Raw genomic sequence first — 12,653 nt, forward strand, 5'->3', positions numbered from 1 at the left:
TCTCCTTACAACATGAAATTAAGAAGAGCAAAGGGCCACTGGATTTGAGAGTAGACGGTGAAAGGGAAACTAAATAGTGGGGCACAGGAGTGCTGTGTAAGAATACTGACTGAATATGACTTGTAAAATGTGGTCTGCTATTCTGGATGTCAGTCAGTCAAATTTGTCACTTTTCTGTGGGCTACTGGAAGCAGAAGAGTTGACAGAAGTTTCTTCCTCTTCAGACTGAGAAGTGTAAAAATTCTTCCCTACTCTAAGTAACAAATGAAGAGTAAGCAGTATGGAAATACACAAAATGGGCCACCTCAGGATGGAGTGATTAGGTCATTATTTAAGGGTTCATGATTTTAAAATCAGTTCTAGTTATTCCACTCTGCATAATCTCTAACAGAGGGCCCTCCAAGCCCTCGTAATGGAAGCTTTGTGTTTTAGTAGGAAGCTGGAATTTGAAAAATGGGTAATTTTGATGGGCTGTGTAAACATTCTAGGCAGAGAGAACACTGAACAGAAAAGGCAGAGAAGCAGAGCGACTAAACAGTAGATTCCAGACACATCACTGACAGTTATGATCACCAGGCTAATAAGTCCAGACTTTATTCTTTAGGCAGAAATGAACCCATGAAGATTATTAAAGAAGTAACAATCTAAAATATGTTTTAGAAAGAATAAAATATAATTGCTATGTGAAAGATGAATTCTGTCAAAATACTGCTCATGAACTGCATCACGGTATCTAAATTTCTTTCCATTTGTGTTCTGAGATCTTCATCTCTATAACCAGTATGGCCGTGTAGAGATAACAGACATACTGCTGCTCCCTGCTCCTGTGCTATGATATGTATCACATTGATCAAAGTGTTGATTTTTGCTGGACCCTGAATTTGGCCTTAGAATCTTTCTCAACACAGCTGTCTTGGCATCCATGATCAACTGATGACGCTTCTTTGCAAGGCCTGACATTGTAACAGAGAATGGGATTTGGATTAGATGTCCAGCACTAGTTCTACCACCTACTTAGCTGTGTGGCCTTAAACAAGGCACTCGGTTTCCCAAAACCTTAGTTGTAAAATGGGACTGGTGATATTTACCTTGTGGATTATATACAAGAATTAGCTTGAGGAATTCCCTGGAAGTCCAGTGGTTAGGACTCAGTGCTTTCACTGCCAGGGCCTAGGTTCAGTCCCTTGTCAGGGAACTAAGATCCTGCAAGCCATGCAGTGTGGCCAAAAATTTAAAAATTAAATAAAATAATTAGCTTAATTACTACCTTTCCCATTCACTGTTGTTTAGTCACTAAGTTGTGTCTGACCCCATGGGCTTTCCACCAGACTCCTCTGTCCATGGGATTTTCCAGGCAAGAATATTGGAGTGGGTTGCTATTTCCTTCTCCAGATCTTCCCAGCGTAGGGGTTGAACCTGCAACTTCTGCATTGCAGGTGGATTCTTTACTACTGAGCCATCGGGGCGGCCCACCTTTCCCATAGTAATTATTTAATAAATGGCAGTCTTCCTTTCTTCCAGAGTATTAGCTTTAGTTCTGGTAACCGTATCAAAAACCTATAATAATATTAGGGGAGCACTGGCATGCTTAAAGTCTTCTGTAGGTATTCTGACCAGACTCAAATAAGTTGGCAAACTATCTTCTTGTAGGACAGGAAGAATATATGTGGACCATCATGCTGCCACTGCTGTAAGTCACTTCAGTCGTGTCCGACTCTGTGCGACCCCATAAACGGAAGCCCACCAGGCTCCCCGTCCCTGGGATTCTCCAGGCAAGAACACTGGAGTGGGTTAGGGGCTCACCATATATGACTTATTTATAGCTGCCAGTATAAACAAGGAAGGGATATTTCAGGAAGTAAGGGGTCCACATGCCCTGTGGGGATACATGCCATCTGTTGCCATTGGGTGTTTTTTCCAAAGGCTTCATCTCACAAGGATCCTAAAACCAGACAGACAAGAACTTCTATCACCACTAGGAGTCCCCAGAGTGACATACCCTGAATAGGAATGCCAGTAAAGATGGTCTCTTTTTTGGGGGGGCAGCTGTTGGAGGAAACACCTGCTGAAAGGCCCTGAAGGCTTATAGACAAAGGCATGTAAGATTTGGTGTTTTCATTAGGTCATGTTGGAGTTCTAGAACTCTCTCAGAAGTATCTCAAATCCATCTTCATAAAATGAAGTGTGCCACATCAGAGTAGGCATAGTGACAATTATTTGTGAAGGTGAATCTTGCTTTGAAGATTCAAAAATAAGCAAATAAGATATTACCAATACCTAACTAAATTAGGTACCAAATTACATAGTAAATGGGTGTTTAACTCATTTCTCAGGTCATGTATGAGATGCATGTTAATTTGGAAACTAATTCTTGATGATTTAATAATCACCTTTTATATCCCACAGGCGTTTAGAAGAAACACACTCACTATGAACGCCAACTTCTGTATCTGCCTGATCATATTTAAAGGAACAGAAGAAATGTTTGTAATTAATCTGTGCAGTGAATACCAGATCATAGCATAGGCAGGTGTGTGTCTAGATAAAATTTCTTGAAGCTAATTTAAACTTTCTACACACACCAGTAGATAATCTCAACATAAATAATACATTTCTTCTTGACCCTTTAAAGTAAGCCAACATATAGAAGAAGATCCTGACTTATATTATGTATCTGGTACACTTCTGTATACGTTTATCATTTGTGGATAGACTTATAGCTTGTATGAAAATGGCACCTTTGGTAGAGCTCTATATCTTAAAACTCAGATTAAACCCAATAGTAATTGGAAGTAGGTCCTGATTTTCCAATTTAAAGCCCTAGATCTGTACTAATTAGATTCTTTTAAAAGCTTTTAAAATTGTAAGTTTACTTTAGCTTCTACTTCATAGATGTTTTTGTTCTAGCTATGCCTATGCTTGTAGAGAAAAAATATTTTCAAAGTTTTAAAATTCTTACATCTTTTATAAAATGCTGGAATGCATTTTTCAGTGCAGATATTTAAATGTGAGGTTGTTTTTAAACTGAACTACACAGAATCTCCTGAATATAAAGAAAAGACCTCATCTCATGGGACAACATGTGATTCCCTCCACATTTTGAAGCATCAAATTTTTAATTTTCTACAGTGTTGTTTTGTATTATCTATTTGTGCTGTCACAAAATAAAGGGGAAGAGTGAATCACAGTGTTATAACTTGATAGCATTTTTTTTTTTTCATACTTATGCACCTTTCTTTGACCATTTCCATAGGGGGAAAAATGCTGTTCCTTTGGTATTCACCCTAAGCCTTGGCAAAATTTGTATATTACCATGTCATTTAATTCACTGTATCATGAAAATAAAAATACTATGTGAAAAATGTGAAACAAAATTTAACAAATTGAAGTTGAAACTATCCATTTAGAGAATTTCAGATTTGCCTCTTAAAATGAAAATGAATTATTTTTTAAAACTATTAATTGAAATAACTAAATAGTAACTCAATTTATAAAACTAATTGCCTTCACTAATAATTTTATTGGGACAATCTAAATAAGGTTTTTAACCTGCTAAATATTAAGAATACTTTGTGATATAGTCCTTATAATGAGAGTTCCTAAAATATACCAAAAAGGTTAATTTGTTTGTGTGTTCCAGCATTGAAAACTAACCTCAGAGTGTAAAGCAAAACATATAAAGACACCTACATTAGTCAGGAAATGAAGGGTTAAGAAGTAAGATTGGTTTCATATGTAATTCAAGTTATGTAGCTATGTGCTTAATGCTATTAAATCAGTTACTGTATGTTTGACCTCTTGATATACCAAGCTTTTGCCTTTCAGAACAGCTGGGTCGGCTAAGAATCATTTCCCAGTTCTTTTCATTGTAGATCAGATGACTCTCGCTTTATCACCCTTGGAGGCCACATGAAGGACAAAGCAGAAAGATCCACACACAAAACTAATGTTTATATGGAGGCAGTGTGGGGGGAGGAAGGCAAAAGGTGGGGGATACACTTGGCCCTGATCTTCCAATGAATATAACAGAAGGACCAATTGAGACTTGAAAGTGTTGTGTTACACCAACCATTATTTAGTTACATCCTATCCATCTCTTACTCTCTTTGTATTGAACAGAGAGGCTCCTTTGGCTGCCTTGACTTTTGTAGATGTTTCACTCACTTAGTTGTGGTTTATCATTTGGACAGAATGCTACATTGGGGATTTTTCTCCCCTCCCTAAGGCTTCAAGGCAAAATGACTTCTGTTGCCTCATATCTGATACATGAACATACACTGTATTCTCTTCATTTTAAGAATCAAACCTAAGTTTATGGCAACAGAGAAAACTCCATTTTTCAGAAACAGCTTTTCCCTATAAAAGAACTTGAAAATAACTTTCCTAAGATCATTTTTTGACAGGTATATTAATGAATAAAGGGAGGCATCTTTAATAATTTTTATATAAGTAAATGTCTTTATAAAAAAATATCCCTATTGTTTCTATTGTTTTTTTTGGTACTTAATTGCTCAAAGTGGACTCTTCTTAAATTGGTTTCTAATAGATATGAGATACTTATAATTGCTTCAAGTCTCCAGTAAAGCTACAGTGTAACTCTATATAACTAGTCTAGAAATGTATTTTTATTTAGAATTTACCTGTAAGATACCTTGAATATAAGTGTATTCTATTTTACTGTTTATATATACTTTCATTTTCAAATAATATTTGTTTCAACTATTTAGAAGTTAGAACTTTCTCATCGATTTAAATCAACATCCTGTATTAAATGCAAGTATTCTATTACAAAAAATAAGACTACACCAGCCAGCCAAGATGCTGACATTTGGGCATGGTGATTATAGATGGTGACCATGGACAGCGATGTTCCTGCTGATTCGGCAGCGATTCAAGGCTGCTTTTTCTGTGCCGACCTACCCTTTGAGTCTTTATGCACATTTGCTTTGAGAAAGAAATACTTCTTGATTTTTTGCTTTGTCTAAACCTACTTCCTTTACCGGACTTAAAAACCTATACCTTGTTGCATCAGCTGTCCATGTCTAGAACCAAATTCTCTTATGTGTGTATATGTGTTTGACTTGCATTGTTTTAAAATATACCACTTAGTTAATATGCTTTAATGGCTATCTTATTAAAGAAATATATTCATTAAAAACATAAGTTGTTAGGGAAGTGATTATTTTTTCTTAGGGACTAAAGAAAACGTATCTTTACATGAGAAACTACATGGTTATAAATTATTTTTTCCAATTGAATACTATAGTAAAGATGTGCTTTTTCTAATATAGAGTCATACAGTATTAATAGGACTAAGTTAATATGAAGTATGATATGGATCAATGCTTATGGCATTGGTAACCTTGAACCATGTCATAACAAAGAACAGGATGAACCCCTCCCTGGATAAGGCCATTTAAACAGAATGAACCTGAAAGTTTAGAGCCAATGATCATGAAAGACTTCATTCAAACCACTTAAATTCAGGAAAATTCTTTGTTTAATGGCATTCAAATAAATCATAGTTCTTAGAAATAAATAAAAACACAGTTTAGTCTTTCTGCCTTTCTAAAAAAATTCAAGTTTACACATGGTAATAAGGCGTGTTCAAGCTTTAAACAGTTTAAATTGCCTTCTCACAGTAATTTAAAAGATTATCACAAATTTAATCCCTGAGATATAATTTATAAAACATTCTAAAATATAAGAAAAACTAAATCTGAATACCAAAATTAGTGATTTCCTTCAAAAATAAGGGACTAAATTCTCCGATTAAGCTCACTGTATCTGCAGATTTTTTTCAAGACAACAAATTATAGAGTACATTTCTTAAGTAAACACTGATTAAGGACACGTTTCTCTTATTTTCCCACGTGAATAACTGAACATAATAAAACTATAATATGTCTTGATCAGTAGTTAGAAAATAAAAGCCTTCATTGCTTTGGTGCCATATAGATTTATTTTGGGTAGACAACAATAACTTTTCACCATTTCCTTTCCTATTTCCAAGATTCTCAAAATGCTTCTTTTATTTATACATAGCAAAAAGTTTACAAAACCTTGTGGCACTAACATTTTCACATTTCTTTGGAGATATAGCTAGTTGATTTTCTTCTGACTTCTTCCATTTTTGGAATCCCACATGATTATAATATTAAAGTATACCAAGAAGAATAGGAAATGTAAGCAGGATACAAAACACACCAATACAGCAAATAAGTCTGGTAGTTTCTGAGGAGGATCCAGTGTGACAGTCATCATTGTCAGAAGGATCATAGTGATTACTGACGTAAGAAACTATAAGAAGGGGGGAGAAAAGTGTTACTGCATAGTATAAAAGGTAACAGTTGAATGTACTGGTAACACTGGTTTATAGTTGTAAATGAGCAGAACTGAAGGGGACAGCTAGGGGTTCAATCTCCTCTACTAATGGATCTCAACCTAGTTTGTATGTAAGAGTCATTTGGGGTTTAAAAAAAAAATCAACTCTCAGACCACATCCCAGACCAATTAAATTAGAATCTCTGGGGAAGGCTCTCCAAGTGATCCCCATGTGTAGCCAAAGCCTGAGAACCCCTTTAGATTTCGTATCACCCAAGCACTAAAACAAAGGTACCTGGAATAGATAATATTGCTAGTCAGGGTTAAATTCATGGCATGCTCCAAGGGTCTATGGGATATACAATTCTAAGTTAATCCAAGAATTCATCTATGAAGTTTTCCACAGCAAATGAAATATTACATTTCATATTCACTGAATACTTTCAATGAGCTAGTTCTATAGTAGAGCATCGTGGGACACATGAAAGAAAATGTCCTCTGGCCTCAAAGAGCTTCCAATTTAGGGGACTACATGAACTTGTTAAATAAAATCACAAAGTCACATCTTATTAAATGCCAAAATGTGTAGTAGACATAACTGCATTTATTGTAATTGTGCACCAGTCAGTTTCCTTTTTCAGACCATACCACAGAACTTTCTGCAATGTTCTAAATGTGTATTCCCAAAAAGTAGCTGCTAACCATATATGGCTACTGAGCATTTGAAATGTACCTGCTGTGACTGAGGAGCTGAATTTTTAATTTAACCACATGTGTCTAGTGTCTACTGTATTGAACAATATAGCTATAGACTTTGAGACAAGGACACAGAAGCTGCTTAAGTAAATGTAGAAAACAAGAAGTGAGAAACAGAAGTCAGTGACTTTCATGATGAAAGGGGGACATAATGGAACCCTGAAAGATTCTTTAATGGCTAGATTATGACAGAACTGATGGGACCTGAAAAAACTGTAATGCAGTGATCATTCTAGACAGAAGCCCAAAAGACTAAAAGAGTAACCTATCACTTGCTGTGTCTACTCTCCCATTCATTAGTGAACCCACACCAATTAGGCTTTCACTCCATTCTCCAATGAAACTGCCTTGGTAAAGATCTATAATGACCTCCACTAAACTAATCCCAGTAGTCAGTTCTTACTACCTTAATGGATCTCTCAGCAGCATTCAAAATAACACATCACTGGTATCTTGAAACCCTTCCTTGGCTTCCATGACATCATTCTCTCCTGGTTTCCTCCCACATCACTAGTTAATCTTTCTCAGAACTTTGCTGGTTCCTTCTCAATCTATAATCACACCTTTGGTGAGCTCACTCATCCAGGGACATGACTTTAATTACTATCTATATACTGAAGACTCAAATTACTGTGTCCAACTTGGACCTCTCCCCTAAACTCTAGGCTCATATATTCAAGTTTTCCTTAAAATCTCTACTTGGGTATCTAAGAAGTACCTAAAACTATACATAAACTATCCTCAGTAAGATTAACATTTGACTTCTCATTAGGAAATATGGAGGCCACAAGACAATGGGATGGATGATGTTCGAAGAGCAAAAATACCCTTCAAAAATGAAGGCGAAATAAACAAAGTCAATAGATTTGAAAATACTGACATAATACAAGGTCTGTTCTTCAAATACATTAGAATTGGAATAGAAAAATGGGAAGTAGTCAAGGAAATCCCCAAATATTTGTAAACTGAACAACAGATGCCTAAATAATTCATAAACCAAAGAAAAAAATGGATTATAAAAAATGGACTATATTTTTAACTAAATTAAAAAACATTTCAAAGTTTATGGAATACTGCTTAAAAATGGGGGTTTTATATGGGTTTGAATAACTATATAAAAATGGAAGAAGGGTCTCAAATCAACAACCTCTAACTTGAACTTTAAGAAACTAAAGAGTACACCAAACCCAAACATGGAAAAGGGTATAACAAAATTAGAACCAAAATCAATGACATAGAAAACAAACAATAGAGAAGATCAATAACCAAAAGTAGGTTGTGTAAAAATATTTATAAATGAAACCACCAAACATTAGCTAGACTGACCATGGGCAAAAGAGAAGGTACAAATTCCCCAAGTTGGGAATGAAAAAGTAACATCACTCCTTACCATATATAAAAATAAAAAAGGATGGTATGGGAATATAATAAATAAATAACTGTTTGCCAACAAATTAGATAACAGACAAAGTGGACAAATTCTTAGACACACTACTGAAATTATGTCAAGAAATACAGAAAATCTCAATAGACCTATTAACAAGAGATTGAATTAATCATATTTTTTTAATTGAAGTATAGTTGATGTACAATATTATGTTAGTTTCAGGTGTACAGCAAAGTGATTCCGTTATATATATATTTTCAGATTCTTTTCCATTATAGGTTATTAAAAGATACTGAAAGTTGTTCCCTGTGCTATACAGTGAAAAACCCTTGTTGCTTACCTATTTTATGTAGTTTGTTAATCCCATACTCCTATTTTATCCCTCCCTCCTGAATCAGTCATCTTTAAGATCCCATGAAGAAAAGATCCAGGAACGGATGGCTTCACTGGTGAATTAAACCCAAAGTTTCTAGAAGAATTAATACCAGTCTTTCACAGCTCTTCCACAAAGTAGAAAAAGAACCCTTCCTAACTCATTCCATGAGGCAACATTAAGCTTGATTCCAAAATGATACAGATACCACAAAAAAGAAAACTACAGACCAATATCCCTTATGAATATAAAGTGCAAAAGTCTTCTACAAAATACTGACAAACCCAAGAAAGTGACATATAAGAGATTATACACCATGATCAAGTAGAATTTATCCCAAGAATGCAAGGATAGTTCAATATATAAAAATCAGTCAATGTAATATACCATATTGATAAATGAGAAAAAAACACATTATAATATCATTAGACACAGGAAAAGCATTAGACAAAATCCAACACCTTTTAGTGATTAAAAAAAAATTCAAACTAGGAATAGAAGAGAACTTTCTAACCAAATAAAGGCCATATATAAAAACCCCACAACTACCATCATAGTTAACGTTAAAGGACTGGATGATTTCCCCCTAAAATCTGGAAGAAAACAAGATGTCCACACTTGTCACATGTGTTCAGCAAACTGTACTGGAGCTGACCAGCCAGGTAATTAGGCAAGGAAAAGAAAGAAAAGGCATCTAGATTTAAAGAGAAGACATAAAACTATCATAATTTACAGATGACATGATCTTGTATATAGAAAATCATAAGGAATTCACTAAAAACTTAATACTAGTTCAATATTTTAAAAATCAATCGTATTTTTATGCAGTACCAATGAACATTATGAAAACGAAATTAAGAAAACAATACCACTTACAAAAGCATCATAAAGAATAAAATACTTACAAATGAATTTAACAAAAAAAAAAAGTGCAAAACCTGCACACTGAAAACTTCAGGCACTATTGAAGGACGTTAAAGAATAAATAAACGGAAATACATCCTATGTTCACAGGTTTGGAAGACTAAATCGTGCTAAGATGGTAATGCTCCACAAATTTAAATACGCACTTAAAGTAATCCCTATAAAAATCTCAGCTGGGGTTTTAGAGAAATTAATGAGCTGATCCTAAAAAGAATACGGAAATACAACGGATGTAGAACAGCTAAAATGATCCTGAAAATGAACAAAATTGGAGGACTCACATTTTCAGTTTTTGAAAACTAACTACAAAACCACAGTAATCAAAACAGTGTGGAAACAGCACAAAGATAATACAGATCAGTGAAACAGAATTGAGAGTCCAGAAATAAACCATTACGTTTAAGATCTGTTGATTTTCTACAAGGGTGCCAATACAATTAGTGCTGGAACAACTGAATAAAGTTGGACTTAGACCTCACACCATACACAAAAATTAATTCAAAATGAATCAATGTCCTAAAGATAACTAAAATTATAAAACACTTCAAGAAAACATCAATCTTCATGACCTTTGGTTATACACAGTTTCTGAAGTATGACATCAAAAGCACAAACAACAAAAGAAACTGCTATTAGACTTAATAAAAATGAAAACTCTTATGCTACAAACAATACCATCAAGAAAATCAAAAAGCAACCCACAGACTGGGAGAAAATATTTGCAATTTAGTAAGAGACCTGCATTAAGAATGTATAGAGAACTCAAAAATACAGAAACAACTGAATTAAAACTGGGCAGTGTATGGGAATTCCCTGGTGGAATTCCATGCTTTCACTGCCAACAGCCTGGGTTCAATCCCTCGTCAGGAAGCAAAGATCCCACAAGCCACTCAATGCAGCCAAAAAAAAAAAAAAAAAAAGGGAAAGGATTTGAATAGGCATTTCTCCAAAGAAATTATTTTTTAAAATACTCAACATTATTAGTCACTAGGGAAATGGAAAAAGTACAATGAGATACCACTTCACATCCATTTGGTGTGGCTATAATAAAAGATAATAACGAGTGCTGTCAAGGATGTGAAGAAACTGGAACACTCATAAACTGCTGGTGGGAATGCAGAATCATGCAGCCCTCTGGAAGATAGCTTGGCAGTCTCTCAAAATGTTAACACAGAATTACCACTCCTAGGTATATACTTTTGGAAATGGAAACACATGTGTACCAGTAAACTTAGACACAAATCTTCACAGCAGCATTATTCATAATAGCCAAAAAGTGGAAGCAACCTAATGTGCATCTACTGAAGACTAGATAGATAAAATGTGGTATATCCATATAATGAAATTGGCAGTAAAAAGGAAGGAAGTATTGATACATGCTGCTGCTGCTGCTAAGTCGCTTCAGTTATGTCTGACTCTGTGTGACCCCATAGACAGCTACAACACAGTTAAAAATCAAAAACACACTAAGTGAAAGAAACCAGTCACCAAAGACCACATTTTGTATGATTCCATGTTACAGAATGTATGTCCCCACAAAATTCATATGTTGAAGCCCTAAGCCCCAATGTGACTGCATTTGGAGATGAGCCGAAATTAAGATTAAATAAATCATATGGGTGGGGCCTTAATCTTATAGGACTGATGGCATTATAAGAAGAGGAAAAGACACCAAAGAATTCTCTGTCTACACAGATACACACACCAAGAGGCCACATGCGGAGACAGCAAGGTCACCTACAAACCGGGAAAAGAGAAACCAAAAGAAACCAATGCTGATGTCACACTAATTTTGGCCTTCCAGCCTTGTGAAAAAATAAGTTTCTGTTGTTTAAGCTACCTGGTGTGGTGTTCTATTATAGGCGCCCTAAGGGACTAATACATTCCATTTATATGAAATGTCCAGATAGGCAAATCTATAGAGACTGAAAGTAGATCAGTGGATGTCCAAGGCTGGATCTGGGGTGAGGGTGGAATGGAGAATGACTGCTACAGGGCACAGGGTTTCTTTTTGGGGTGATGGAAATCTAAACTTAGGTAGTGTGATGATTGTAAAACTCTGTGTATATATTTAAAACACAAGTTGCATGATTTAAGTGGGTACATTTTATGAGTGAATTTATGGGAATTATATCTCAAAAATGCTAGAAAGAAAAACAACTTACCAAGTGTTGTATAATTCTGGGAAGAAATGTAAAACATGTAAAATATTTCCTAACAGAAGTGGAAAAACATTTCAGTTGCAATTCTTCTTCAGAAGTCTTCTCCAATATTGAAAAGGAAGTTGCACAAGCTATAAAAAATGCCATCACTGTTACAGCTGAAGGCATCAGGAGTCCATCTTTTAACAGAAGAGGTAGCATACTATACAGGAAGAGCAGAAGAGAATTGTCAATTCAAACCACACTCACTTTGTAAAAAAGTTTTAAATGAGTTTATAAGTACTATACTGAACATATTATACTGGAAATTGGTTTGACTCACCTAAATGTTGACACAAGTAAAAACCAAGTAGACATAAAAGGAATTTCGCTTAAAACTAAGCAGACTGGTCTAAAATAACAGAGAAAAATATTTTAGAGAATATAATTTCAATGCTTACATGTAAAAATGTGAACACATTTTATCTGATTTTTGACATAGCTAAAACAACACAAAAATCACAAAACACAGCCAGCAAGGTCTCCATAGGGGCTACTGATTTCATTTTTTAAAATAACTATCAATCCAAACTAAGTGAATCTAGACAGAGAGATGGAATCAGCTTGTCATAATAATTGGAAAACTGCTTCTTCCAGTATCATTAATGAAACTTTTTTTTCCTGTCATACAAACAGTAGCTTAAAGAAAGGATAAACAACTGAACATTCAGAGAAACAAGCTTTTCCA

At 34.9% G+C, this 12,653-nt stretch overlaps 2 protein-coding genes across 8 annotated transcripts in view; one reads left to right on the forward strand and one right to left on the reverse strand.

The window, feature by feature from the left end:
• LOC102416174 (integrin subunit beta 3 binding protein) overlaps window positions 1-12,653 on the forward strand; it is a 91,608-nt gene that overhangs the window by 78,083 nt on the left and 872 nt on the right. For 2 of the 4 annotated variants that reach the window (XM_044944901.2, XM_025288562.3), the window contains exons 8-9: window positions 1,651-1,690; window positions 2,407-3,187. The exons of 1 other annotated variant lie outside the window; for it this stretch is intronic. In XM_044944901.2, the coding sequence (XP_044800836.2) occupies window positions 1,651-1,690; window positions 2,407-2,434 (68 nt within the window). In that variant the 3' untranslated portion in view covers window positions 2,435-3,187. Of the gene's footprint in view, window positions 1-1,650; window positions 1,691-2,406; window positions 3,188-12,653 lie in introns of those variants that run through there. One more of the 4 variants, XM_025288563.3, reaches the window with a different exon arrangement.
• Window positions 1-12,653, reverse strand: part of ALG6 (ALG6 alpha-1,3-glucosyltransferase) — a 73,504-nt gene that overhangs the window by 13,731 nt on the left and 47,120 nt on the right. For 3 of the 4 annotated variants that reach the window (XM_025288558.3, XM_025288559.3, XM_044944900.2), the window contains 3 exons: window positions 12,249-12,317; window positions 11,930-12,128; window positions 5,483-6,300 (listed from right to left, as the gene is read on the reverse strand). In XM_025288558.3, coding sequence (XP_025144343.1) covers window positions 6,103-6,300; window positions 11,930-12,128; window positions 12,249-12,317 — 466 coding nt within the window. In that variant the 3' untranslated portion in view covers window positions 5,483-6,102. Of the gene's footprint in view, window positions 1-5,482; window positions 6,301-11,929; window positions 12,129-12,248; window positions 12,318-12,653 lie in introns of those variants that run through there. The other variant, XM_044944899.2, reaches the window with a different exon arrangement.

This window comes from Bubalus bubalis, chromosome 6 (assembly GCF_019923935.1).
Source record: "Bubalus bubalis isolate 160015118507 breed Murrah chromosome 6, NDDB_SH_1, whole genome shotgun sequence".
Lineage (NCBI taxonomy): Eukaryota > Metazoa > Chordata > Mammalia > Artiodactyla > Bovidae > Bubalus > Bubalus bubalis.